Source organism: Trachurus japonicus, chromosome 15 (genome assembly GCF_045865225.1).
Source record: "Trachurus japonicus isolate A0001 chromosome 15, Traja_1.0".
NCBI lineage: Eukaryota > Metazoa > Chordata > Actinopteri > Carangiformes > Carangidae > Trachurus > Trachurus japonicus.
In genome coordinates, this window is record NC_140921.1 from 23,582,689 (window position 1) to 23,596,262 (window position 13,574).

The window sequence follows — 13,574 nt, forward strand, 5'->3', positions numbered from 1 at the left end:
AGTCCACCAATGTGGTACAGACATTCACGCCCCTGCAGAATGATGTGTATAGTGTTGCTGATTAACTTTTGACTGACTCTCTACAATGCCATGACCTCCGTGTGGGCCTGTTACTGTACCGTCTCTGTGTACCACCATTACTAAATACGACCACTGCCACTATCAATCACACACGCTAATAGATCAACTTTGATTCACTTACATCAAATCAGATAAATCAACTACTCACTCTGTTGAATTAAATCTGTTCTGATAAGAGAAAAAACAAAGAAATCAATCAGCTAATCAGAGCACCTATTAGTCTGCCAGGAGACTAACAAAGACTCTTTGTCTGATCAAAGATCCAGACACACAGCCACACTATCCTGACAGTGATGAGTTCCCTGTTCATTAACAAAATTGCTTTGAGCGCTGGCATAAGTTTAGAATCTAACTTGATCTCATTTACTGTGCTTGTGCTGAGCTCTGCAAGTTTTGCATGAAGTCTTAACCTTTCAGGAACACCGAGGTAGTTTTTATGTAAAATGACACCACTCCTATCAGAATAAACCCAGTTTAAAAAACCCAGTGTGTCTCAGGCTCTGCAGATTTGTTCAGTTTCTCTGAATTAATCACAGATATAGTAGAGAACCTCTCCCCCACGTAGATTAAGTATCAAAGCACATAAGCATAAATACTTTCTCCTAAATAGTTCTGAGAACTTCAAAAATGACAGCCACGCCATCTCCACCCATATCAGATACTAAGAAAAAACATTTAGCTCAGAGGAATGTGCAGTTTAATGATAACACATTCTTCCAACTTATGAAAATAAAACAAATTATCTGCCCCTTGCTGCCAAAAATGCGCAACCTCAACCTTAAGGCAACTTAAACATTCAACGAAGACAATAATATATTTTTCCATCATTTATTTCGCAAATGTGCCATAAACACTTGCAAAAGAAACATCTTTAACGTTGGTCCAGTAGAAAAAAAAAAAACACTTGAATGATTTAATACTTTGTTTTTCAGCTTTCAATTCTGTCAAGTAAATTTGGAGTCTATGTTTAAGTCTAAATGAAGGAGCGGATTGCTAGGTTTTTCCAAAATCTTTTGTCTTTCAATTGTACGTAAATATCCAGAAATCAATCTCGTTTCCTAAAGCAAAGCTAAGAAAGAGTAAAATGACTGGATAGAAATGGCATCAACATCTACATAAGAAAGGGATTAGCTGACTATAAAATGTACACTTTTTTAAAAATTTAACTTAAAATTCACATTCATATATAAAACTTACAAAAACGTGGATCTTTCAAACCTACTAAAAATAGCTTTTTTTCTGTTACTGTTGAAAGATCATTTTAAATTACCATAAATTTAATGAATTATTTATGTATTATCAGCATCATTAATGTCATCATTTCTGCCATATTGTTTTTGTTCTTTTTTCCAGACTCTTTCGATTTATTTCAAAAACACATAAGTCAATAAATTAACATGCTACCTCAGTCCCTGAAAGCCAATACTCAACTGTGTTACTGAGTGAGAGTAAAACAGGTGTTTGTGTTTATTAAAGTGTGTATCCGTGTCTGTACGTGTGTGTGTGTGCGTGTGTGTGTCTGTGTGTGTGTGTGTGTGTCTGTGTGAAGAGAAATATAGTACACATAACCTGTTAGCAAACCTGCCTCAAACTCAAAAGTAGGGTAGGGAGGGATGGGGTTATTTCGGAGTCCATACAAAAAATAATTCATTGTAAATATATAATATATATTTATACATATTTGAATATATTTACAAATATACCCAGCACTATACATTATACTGTGTATTTTTTTCTCCAGAATAATTGGGAAGGTTTATCAAGAGAACTGAAAAAGAAATGCATCAATATTACAAAATAAACAGGAGAGCAGTCTCTATATGTGCTCTCCTCCTATTCCTCTGTTTTGTTAGTCAGAGCTTTGTCTCTCAGTCTTTTTCCTATTCATCATCCTCTTCTAGTCCCTTGTTTGAAGTTCACGTTGATCCATACATTCCTCCAGGAGCAAAGAACAGTCTTGGAATGCCAGCCACTGGAATGGGATCACCACACAAGTAATGCCGTTGATTGCAAAAAAAACAAAAAAGACTCTCTGGGTACAAACATGAGAACCAAACTGAACAGTCTGAGTGTTTATGTGAAGGGAGAGGAGGAGGAGGGTCCCAAGTGAACGTCACTTCATTCAGTCATTTTAAAAAACAGCTTCTGCAGGGTCCCTGGCCTCTCCTTTAAGACCTCATGTGAACATGTAGTATACAGTATGTAACGTGTGTTTGTGTGTATCCATGGCAGTATGAGTGTGCGACAGCAGCGCTGCCACCGGCCCAGTCCCGTCTTGGTCCATTAGTCCACTGGGAGCCAGAGGGGTGATGGGTGGGGCAGTAGGTTGGGTGGGTGTCAGAGAATGTGTCTGTGCTACGTGTGTTTCGGGATGTCGAGGGGTAAGACTGGGGCTGGGGTAGAGAGGGGTAGGTGGGGGCTCATGTCTTGACATTTCCATTTATGTGCTGGTACTTGGGGAGGCAGGGCTCGTCCGGTAAGGGGTCGTGGGAAAACACAGAGTCGTCACCGGAGGAGCAGGAGCTGCGGGTGTCGGGGAAACTGGGGGAATACTGCTCTGTTGGGGCGCACAGGTCCAGATACTCCTGCAGAAACGAACAGAGGAAAGAGAGGGTTGGGTGGGATCATTTACACAAGCTTATATGTTACAAAAGGGAAGGAGGCTGTGAAAGACCTAGAGCAAACAAGAGAACATCAATATAATGCTGAAACCCAGTCAAACAGAACAGGGACTTTCCAGGGGAGGGCGAGAGAGGGGGAGACGAAGAGTATCACCTTCATTATGATATTTATCTAAATCATAAAAAAATCACCCTGTAAAGATTTATAAAACAGGGCCAAAAAAATAATGTTAAACTGGATACTGTATGAAAATATTTTCAGGAATAATAAGTCATAAATTGAATGTCGGACTGCTGGCTGATGCAGTGGATGTTGGAGATAGATAGTTGACCTAGTTGCAGCTTTGGTCTCCTACAAAACAGATCTGTGTGGAAAACAGGATACGTTTGGATCAGAGAACTGGGGCAAAGTTGCGGCATCTCTCGTCTTTACAGCATCCCCTCACATCACTCTCCAGTTCAGTCCAAACAAATGTGACATCTGACACTGAAACGCCCAACATAAATGCTGTGAGAGGGCTGGGAGAAAAAATCACTGGCAGAACATAACACTGAAGGCCAAAAAATGAAGATGAAGAAAGATTGAAAAAACAACAAGAAATGCTGTTATTAATTTTTGACTTGGTCCAGTGCTGTAAAGTTGTTTTGGTCTTTTCATGTCGGTTGAGCACCCTCTTCTCCCGCCTCCTTGTCTTTCATGGCTGTTATTGGGACTAGTTGAGAGGAGGAAGAGTTCTTGGGGTTTTCTAGAAAATGAGCACTGGCTTCCATTTTCCCAGCTCAACACGAGAAGGCTCACATTACTAAAGACCTCCACATCTGCCAGCGGTTTGGGGCAGAGGGAAAGGAGAGGGGGGGGAGGCAAGAAAAAGGCGCTTTATTACATTTCAAAAGTTCAAACTCAAAGTTGGACTTTTTTGGCATAAATTCATGAAGTTCCAGCTCCGGAGCAGACGAGTCTTGACAGCTTTCCATCGACAGGCCTCTTTTCAGGTCGGCATGCGGATATCACACAAGACAGGAAGGGGAATGGAAAGAAGCGGAGGCCATCGTAGGGAGCGAGCCATGGATGTGATGATTGGGCAACCTCACTGGGCCGTAGCGGCCACGTTGGGCCTGGATCAAATCATCCGGCCATTTTTTTCGGTCACTATTTAGGCTAACGTTCGTACAGCTTTCAGCAACATGCTGCTGAGGCCTGCATGCACTGGCAGGAGTGGGATTTAGTTTGGATTGAGAAACATGTTATTGTGTGTAGGAATGTATCATATTATTCTATTTTATTGTTATGAAACAGACTCGACTTTGCCAGGAAATGATAGGGTTTGTGTAGCATGGTTTCTGACCACCCGGGATCCGGGAATTTATTATCCGGGAATTATTTTAAGAAGAATGAGAAAGCTGCACTCACCTCATTGGTGTTGAGGGTGAGGATGCGATCCAGATCCTCTACTAGCTGCTTGAAGGTGGGTCTCTGGGATGAGATGGCGTGCCAGCAGTCTTTCATCATCATGTACCTGAGAGAAAGAAAATTAGAATTAGTGGCTGAAGGGAGTGAGAACAGTATAATTCAGTTTTGTAGCCGTTATTCAGTTTGTTCAAACTCAAGCTGTGAAAATCTACCTCCACTTCATCTTTCATTTCAACTGAAATGATTTATGCCTCTGGAGTCAGGTGTCTGCATTTTAAGGAATAAATCAAAACAGCAGGCACTCTCTGCCGCTGTCTCAATTTCTGATATTTTGATGGGCTGTTGCTGATCACAAACATGCCTCCCAGTGCTTTGGTTCTTTTTAAATACCACAATGTGTGTGTGTCATGCACTGCTCTCTCTACTTTGTTCTCCCTCAACCCTCTCAGTGTGGCACCACGGCAGAACTGTGCCATTGTCCGCTGACTGCAAGAGGGCTCATTGTGAAAGGAGACACTGATAGTAGCCAGTCACAGCTGTGCAGAGGCCTGACAGAGTGGACACACAGCCTCAGAGTCATGGATCTGATGGAGAGTGGCATGGCGCTCTGTCTCGTTGGAAGAGTTAAGTGTGCGTTCGAGTACAAGCTCGGTTAGGGAAGATGCCAGTTTGGTGGATAGGGCGGAACTTACAGCTCGTTGGTGCAGTTGCCAGGCTTGTCCATGCGATGGCCTTCTTTGAGCAACTTGAAGAGCTCCTCAACAGGAATGCCAGGGTAGGGTGAGCCCCCAAGGGTGAAGATCTCCCACATCAGCACCCCAAATGACCAGCTGGAAAGACAGAAATACATATACATTATGATTTTTAAGAATGACAGTGAAAACACTAGGATTCATGGAAGGCCCAGTAAATGTCACTTTCTTTTATCCTACAGATCATTTGCATAAAGTCATTAAGTCAAAGTTTGGATACAACTTGAACAGTGTGAGAGCAGTGGTGTCAATGCCCTCTTTCTGCCGTCCGGTGGCTTGTGGCGCAAACCCGCTCCCAGTGCCACTCTGGCCCTGATCTCAATGATGGCTTTTGTGCCCCGGCTGGCCGGTCACACAGGCTGGCATTGTCCAGTCACACCACACCAAAACAAACAGTAGACCACCCACGGCAAACAAAAGAGGAGCGAGAGGATAAGCGACAGCTCACGAATATTAAGTATTAACTGCTTCCTCATCGCAGCATCCGGTGGTTAAGTATCAGTGAATCCCTGCCGCTGATTTCCTTCGCTGTTGTGTTGCATGTTTACATCCAGAGCGTTGCAAATGAATCACTCTTGCACTGACAGCGTGCTTGATTTACGCACACACACAGAGAGGCTGCATTATAACACACTCACAAACATGAATGTGAACAAACACACAAAGACAGCCACAGGCAATGTTAGTGTTGCAACCAGACAAGTGAGCACGGACAGGCAGGCCGGGCGCTTATCAGTTCCTCCATCTGTTTACACAACCAGCCCCAGGTTTGGTCTCTCCTCTATCACTGCGTTGTATCTCTCCACTTGTTGACACACTCATCTCTCCTTTCTGTGCTACTTTGTAAATGTTCCTCTCTGCTCGTCTGCCTGCAGGATTGTGCAGCTTCGTGTCCACCGGAAACCAACTGTGACTCACCAAATAAACAAGCGCGCCGACAACACGCAACGGGTCACTTCAAAAGGCCAGGCATTCAAGCTTACTACATGTGCATTTATGCAGCCGTTCATACCATGTTACATTTATATCTCAAGCAGTTAGAGTGAATGTTCTCTGCTGCTGAAGCTATGATATCGACTGAGAGCGACATGAATATAAATGCCAGAGAACAACTCAATACATGTACATACGCCAGTGGATCTGAGCAAAACATGAAGAAATCGAGGCTTTGAAATGTGATGAAAGAGCCAGAGCTGAAGGTATACATTTGTTTTTCTTGTCAATGTGTGTGGGTGCCTGTGTGTGGGGCTCCACCACTGACATCGTCTCTCTGGGCTCGAGCTACAACTCTTTACCCATACTACCTTCACCAGCCGGAGCTCAGTCCCCCGGGGCCATTTGTCAAAACAGCAGAAAGCGAGATTCATTGGAATTCATGTATTCATTTAATCTGATGTCATGTATGGATCGCCCTGCGCTGCTGGTGATGTTTGAGCGTGAGCCCGCCACCCTCCACCTCCGCAACACCTCTCCTCATCTTCCTTCTCTCGTCATACGCTTTGTGAAAAAGCCAATTACTAAAAGTGAGTGATGAAACATAATTAGCAGTGAGCTGAGAGAAAAGACTACAGTAGCCACTTCATGCCGGCAACCCGCCCCCCCCATTCCGTCCCATGCACTCCCCCGGATTATCGATCGTCACTGTGCTATGAAACATGAAGGGCATGATGTGTGTGCACATAGTGGGTACATAGTATTTCTGTGCACAAACATATTATGCACAAATGTGGACAGTAGACAGATTCTCTATCCAAGTGCTTAACTGGATGAGTGCTATGTTTAGTGTGCTACTGGTGTATTAAACACACACACACACACACACACAATCTCCTTTCCCAGGGGTCATCATGAAAGGCATTTATCTAATTGCCACATACACTTTCCGCCGCCAGTGTCTGAAGCAGAAACTTCAAACAACGCTGTCAGAACACATAAGACTCAAACACCAAAAAGAGAGGGACGCTCTCCCTTTGTTCTGTTTTTAGAATGAGTACTCTTGAACTTAAAAAAAGACAGAGACAGAGACGGGTCAGCAATTCGCATACCAGATGAATGAAAATAAGAACGACGAGGGTGAAAGAAGGGGAGGGGGAAAGATTATTTTGATCATGGAACGGCTCCAAAACGATGAGCCACATGTTCAAAGTGTTGCTGAATGAAGAGTGAAGATGGGATGGCAGCAGTTTAAAGGGGGTGGGTGTAGGGAGGCTGAGGCCGGGGACTGCAGGGCTGCAGCATTGTTGCCTTCAGACATGTGCTGAGGCCCAAAAGGAGGGAAGACTTCCGAGTCGAAGTCGGAGGAGCGGAGGATGAGATGAGGCGATGGGGGAGGAGGCGCTGGTGGGCTCAGGGCTCCTCTTAGGGCCCTTTGAAGCTGGTCAGATTAGTAACACGGCATTGACTACAAGTCTAGCGTGAAATCCTCACTTTTGCCACAGACTGGCCAGTGCTGGCCCCCTATAGCTGGTCATCCCCCACCTAACACTTACCAGCACTGCACCAAAAAACACCTCAACCCCACTCCCTTCTCCCGCACCCCTGAAAAACAACCCTCTGAGTCTGACTGCAGGCTGCAGGAAACCAGCTGGGCTCCACATTAGAGCTCAAAATAGGCAGCAGCAGTAGATTTCATACAAGATGAAAAAAAAAAATCTTTACCACATCACAGATGATTTTGTATACAGCATTTTTGAGGTGTGGGAAACAGAAGCAGTTTGTTATACACTTACACATCACTCTGGTGTGTGTAGACCCGGTCAAACAGAGCCTCTGGAGCCATCCATTTTACCGGGAGACGACCCTGCGGAAACACACACACAGGCAAGAGGTCAGACAACATCTATACATGATGGGTGTTTGAATTGATTCACTGATGGGAGATCTCATTACTACTGGAAAGCCTGGGGAATACAGCGCTGGGCACCAGGAGCCACTGTCTGGGAGGAGGAGGATTTCCCAGAGGAACATTTACATTGTTAAAGCAATAGAGCTGATAAACGGGGTCACATATAAAGGAGAGAGTTTATCTCTATGTGCTATCAAAACACTGGCTGAGAAGCACTGCACAAGACGAGGCGACCTTGATCAATATCTGTGCAGTAGCCTAATGGGAAGAATAATCTCATCGGACACTCAGTATTATTTAATGGAGAAGCTGCATTTAAATAAATCCTTGTTAAATAGATTTGCTGCTGTAATTACTAATGGGCAACAAGCTAAACACATGATACAATACAAATTGTGCCTGTGGTTCATTCTTTACATTAAAACTTTTATTGTGCTCCTATAATACTTTTTCACAGGGTTACACAACAATAACAAGATCACTAGGGGCTGTTCTGTTCCTATCAGACAGGAGAAAAAAAAATACATCTACAATGATAGCTCTGTCTAGATTGGTTTAACACATCGTCATTGTAGCACAGTGATCATCATTGTAGCTGCTGTCATTGTCCTAATCATCATTACCGTCATCATCATCATCACATATTGTTGTTGTTGTTGTTGTCAGCTAGTTCTCAGCATGATTGTGCATGCGATGAAAAAGCAACCATGCATACTAAATGAGGATGTGCGGGCAATGCTGCTCTGCTGTGGGAAATATAGACACTATGGAGATGTCAATTATGTTTAAACCCCCCCCATCCACTCTCTCTCTCTCACTGTGTCTCTCTTTCTGGCTAATTGTGTAAGTGTCTGTGGAACCAAAGGGACAAGAGACTGAGGGATAAACAAGGCAGAGTCTCCAGAAGCACTACATTCACAGGCTGCCTGGGAACCCTCAGCTTCTGCCAAGACACCAGCCGAGGGAGAGGGTGAAAAAGAAAGATGAGGGAAAGGAGGGATTTAGAGAAAAGAGAGAAAGAGAGAGACGGGTGGACTAATCTCTCAAAGACATTCCTCTCTCTCAAAGCTCACATCGTTCAATCGGCGGCGTGCAGGTTGAGGACTTACATTGGTCGTCTTTTTGTAGTAGTCGATGTTGTGGACGTCCCTGGCCAGGCCAAAGTCAGCAATCTTCATGACGTTGCTCTCTGTGACCAGGACGTTCCTGGCTGCCAGGTCTCTGTGTATACACTGGGATGGAGAGAGTGAGGAATAAGAGGGGGTGGGGAAAAAAAGAGAGGTCACAGAGTGGAAAAGGTGAGGGAGAAGAGAGTAAGACAGTTACCTCATTGTATAAATAAATCACGTCTGAAACAGGTGTATACTTTGTTTGGCATGGTGTTAAAATGTTTGTGGTGCATGTAATCATCCAGAAATCTCCTGCACACAGGCAGCACTCCACTGAATAACATGACGCCACACTGACTGCACCAACATGAACATGTCTGGATAAGTGAAGATTCCTCGCATACTTTGGCCACATATATGGTTGAAGTCAGTGCGCATGTGCATGCATGTACATGTATGTTTGTGTGTGTATGTGTGTGTGTGTGTGCGTGTGAGACAGTATGCTCTGTCACATTCCAACAGTGAGCAGGAGCGTGAGGCTGCGTTTGGACAACATGGCCGTACCCCCATTGTGAAAACTTCACAATTCTCCTACACAGAAGGGCTTTTGTTGTGGAATGAGGGACAATGTGGGGATTGGGCAGGGGGTCAGAGTAGTGTTTTTAGGAGACAACATTCCCACAGTGACGCACAAGCAAGCTCCCTACGTAGAAAACCTTCCTGGATACGGCACATCAAACACCCTGTACTGGCACAGAGATCCGTCTGGGGCAACCAACGGAGGGGGGAACTGATGTGAGGACGGGACAATGTGTGCGGTTGCGTGCGCACTCCTCTTACCTTCTGTGATGCTAGGTACTCCATGCCCCGCGCCACCTGGTAAGTGCAGGAGACTAGATCTTTGAAAGTGAGCTGTTCGTCCGAGACGCGGGCGATGTCGTAGGAGTACTCCATGCCGGGAGGCCGACGGGCTCGGAGGTACTCCCTCAGGTTGCCTTTGGAGGCGTACTCAACTATCACATAGAGGGGGCCTGCAGCGGAGAAAAGACTCAGATTATCTTTTGAACATGGTCATAAATGATTCCCTTTGAGAGGAAAGGGCACTGAACAAAACTCAAGGTGAATTTTAAATGGAATACATAGAGAACCGGCGGCTCTCATTTGAATGTTAAGACTTTAAATCTGTTGCTCTCTCTGAGAGGAACCCTGTACAAAAACAAGGGTACGTGCAAATGACCAGTGCTGCACCCAAGAATTTATTTATTTATCCATTTCCAAAACACTTTCACTTTCAAATCATTGTCATCATGGTTTGAACAGGTGTGCTCAGGTATGTAGTCTTATCCAATTAAAATCCAACCGCTACATGTTACATACAAATGGCCTCTAGCTACTTCTGTGCAGGCTCTGATGTGGTCTGATGACACATTTCATAAACTTGTTTGAACCATGAGGCAACCTTTAATGCAATATTTCATAAATAGTTAAGAAGGTTGTTCAAGTTCAACTCTAAATACTTCATCTACATTGAATCTGTAAATCAGGTGCAAAACCACCCATTAACTATTCAAGGTCACTCACCGTCTTGTGTACAGGCGCCCAATAGATTAATGATGTTCTTATGTTTGCCAATCATCTTCATCATCTCCATCTCTGACACCAGGTCAGACAGGTCTTTCTCTGTGGCGTCATCTGAGAACAGAAGTATTTGGATTGGAAGTTGTCAAGAAAATCTCAGCAAAACAAACACACCTGTCCTGTTTTCTGTTTAACCCTTTGAGTCTGCGGCTGCTCTGCCAGACAACACCTTGTTTTGTAGGTGCTTCTGATTAAGTGCGGTTGACAGACAATGTGGGCTAAAGTTACAGTAGCTGGGGAAGCTCCTCACACAGACTACAGAGGCATCCTTTCAGTGTCTGGGAGAGGGAGGAGGAGGAATTAAAGACGCTCAATCTGGATTCATTATCTGCTCCTTTTACAGGGCACTGATTGAACCAGTAGACGTATCCACACAGTCAGAATGGCATTGCCTGCATTCCTCTGCACCATTACCTTACCTGAAGTGCAGATTGCCATTGTCAAAGTAGGTCCAATAACCTGCTGCTGTACCTGATCTAACCACCACCAACCCCCCTCCCCTTCCCCAGTCCCAAACCAACCCAGTGCCCCCTCATGCAGCTTTCATTAATCACTCCAGTGCTGCTAGTGTGACTTGCCTCTTTGTGTGGGTGCTGACTGAGGTCCAGCCAGCTGCTGCTCTGGGGTCAGGTATGTGACCGCCCCTAACCCTTACCTATCCAACTCACCCCTCCCCCCTTGCCGTCACTCAGCAGCCACCAATAACAAATAATAATGGCAGCCCTAGGCTCTGCATTGCCCTTCACTGAACCCTCACCGGAGCATAAATCACCCATGAAATGTACTCAGGTTGCCCACGAGACATAATGAAGCAGTGTACATCCCAGTGTGCTGATTTTACACACAAGTCAGACTGTGCACCAACAGTGGACACACTTACCTTTCAGCATCTTGACTGCGACAGTTACAGCTTCCTTGGGTTTGTCCTTATCGATGCCCAGGGCCTCTGCCATTACAACTTGGCCGAAGCAGCCTTCACCTAGGGGCTTGCCCAGGGTCAACCTGCAGCCACCAGACAGCAAACACAAAGAGGGAGAGAAGGAGAAACAGACAGGAAGCTGATTAGCTGCTGAAACATTAAACTACAACAAAAACTCATCGACCTGATCTGACTGTGGGATCGATTCCCTCGCTGTGCAGAAATAAACAGGTTAGATAGCGGCTGAGACTGACATAGGGAATGAAACCAGGCAGCACGCCAGTTTATAAACCTCACCCTGTTTTTTTTTCTTTACTAGATCAGTCTCTCTGTTTCAATCAGATTGTGTCTGTGTGAGTGCTTTATTGGCGCGGTGACTGCAACCCGTGCCAGGGCAGTAGGTAGGAAGGCAGACATGGCAACGATAATCACCTGATAAAGCCAGGGAGAGGCACTCATTTCTAAACCGTTTACCCTTGCCTTGGCATGTTCCAATATACACTCTTTACAAGTAATTACACAGAGCTTAGCTTAGCTCCGACACATTAGCCCGTGATGGATCGTATGCTGGCTTTGTGTTGCCCGACAGGTGGGTCTGACCACAGTTCTCGGTGGAAATTTAAGCACTATTTTATTGTAAGCAATGTCACAATAGATGTAGTGTTAAACTCAATGTCCAAACCCTATTACACTTATTTATATAGTGAAGAAATTACATTCATGCTCCTTCAGCTCCATCAGAACCACGGCACCTATCTGACCCCATAACTCATGTATACCTTGTTGTCTTTTCATGTGATTGGCAAGTGCTGGTCCCACCCCCTAAGGCCCAGTATCCTGGCTATGTAAAGAATCACACTGTGCACTGTAACACAATCCCCTGTCTGTCCGCGCACACTCGCCACGCTCAATGGCAACCATTCTGTCCATCCAGCCACACATAATCAATGTTATTTTTCCTCCATGCAAACTGCAAACGTTTGCATTCCTCAGCGTTCTGCAATCCCAACATGATCCCTCAGGCGCTGGGATGACAGGCGAGGAATAAAGACCCAAACAGAGAGACGCACAGAGACGTATTCAGCCCAGACAAAACATCTCCTTTCATCAATTAAAATCAAAACTTTTTCACCAGAGTGTCATTCAGCATGCACACAGAATCCAGCATTACATCATCACAACGTTTTTTTTCACTGATGAGTGATGGTAAAATTTATGATCCGAGCGCTTTTTTTACAACCATTTTAACAAAAGACAGGCCTCCGTGTTTATGCTTTGGGATTTTCCCTTTTTCTTTCAAAACCAGAGGCCTCGAGTGGGTATTAAACTTCTCTAACCTTTGCTGTCCTATTAAATCCACCCTGAAGCTTATCACTGGCCACTGCAACTGTGACTAACCGAAACCTCAGCCGTGCTAATTCCTCTGGTATGAAACTGAGCAAACACTCCTAGCCTGAACATGTAGATGAAAGCTGCGAGTGCTAACCACTAATTAGCACAGATTCATTCCATAGAGTCAAAAAACATGTGTGTATGTGTGACAGTGTGTGAGTGAGAGTGTGATGTAGCAGCAGTTGTAATGATGAGGCTGGGGGCAGGGTGCCAAGTTCAGGTCATTTTACAGCCGCTAGAGATGAATCAGTAGCCTTTATCTCAGCCACCACAGCCATTATTCACCAGTTACTGCCTGCTGCCCATAAGTGTTATTGGCACTCTCCAACTACAGTAACAGTTATCAGATCATTTAGCTGCTGAGAAACAATCAGGCAGATGGTCATTGTTTTGTAATATTGCTTGCAGCATTTAGCCAAAAGACGAAGAGTTAAGCTTCACACAGTGACTGAATCAGATTTATATGCATGTCCTTTGCATTTTGTCAGTACAAAGTTACATGTCCAATCAGGATTGGGTCATAATTACAACCAGTGAGCAGAAAATACTGGTAAAATAGGCAGTCACATGAAGAAGTGAGTAATCATGTGCGTAAGAAGCAGACAGCCTCACCTGTCTCGGGTAAACTCCCAGCGTGGATCCTCAGGAAGGTCGTACTCAGGGATTGGCTCATCATGCGCAGAGCTCCGCCTTGTTGTGATGCGTACCAGCGGCGTACTGGAGTTCATTGAAGAACTTGAATCAGCAGACACCTACAGGAAGAAAGACATTGGCTGATCACCACATTCTGGGTTCATAGGCCCGTA

The 13,574-nt window shown here is 44.8% G+C and overlaps 1 protein-coding gene across 5 annotated transcripts in view; it reads right to left on the reverse strand.

The window, feature by feature from the left end:
• Window positions 1–897: 897 nt before the first annotated feature.
• The window catches only part of fgfr2 (fibroblast growth factor receptor 2), a 37,401-nt gene continuing 24,724 nt past the window's right edge, over window positions 898–13,574 (reverse strand). For all 5 annotated transcript variants that reach the window (XM_085800599.1, XM_085800598.1, XM_085800595.1 and 2 more), the window contains 9 exons: window positions 13,381–13,520; window positions 11,338–11,459; window positions 10,401–10,511; window positions 9,660–9,850; window positions 8,820–8,942; window positions 7,595–7,665; window positions 4,806–4,943; window positions 4,114–4,219; window positions 898–2,666 (listed from right to left, as the gene is read on the reverse strand). In XM_085800599.1, coding sequence (XP_085656725.1) covers window positions 2,502–2,666; window positions 4,114–4,219; window positions 4,806–4,943; window positions 7,595–7,665; window positions 8,820–8,942; window positions 9,660–9,850; window positions 10,401–10,511; window positions 11,338–11,459; window positions 13,381–13,520 — 1,167 coding nt within the window. In that variant the 3' untranslated portion in view covers window positions 898–2,501. The remainder of the gene's footprint in view (window positions 2,667–4,113; window positions 4,220–4,805; window positions 4,944–7,594; window positions 7,666–8,819; window positions 8,943–9,659; window positions 9,851–10,400; window positions 10,512–11,337; window positions 11,460–13,380; window positions 13,521–13,574) is intronic.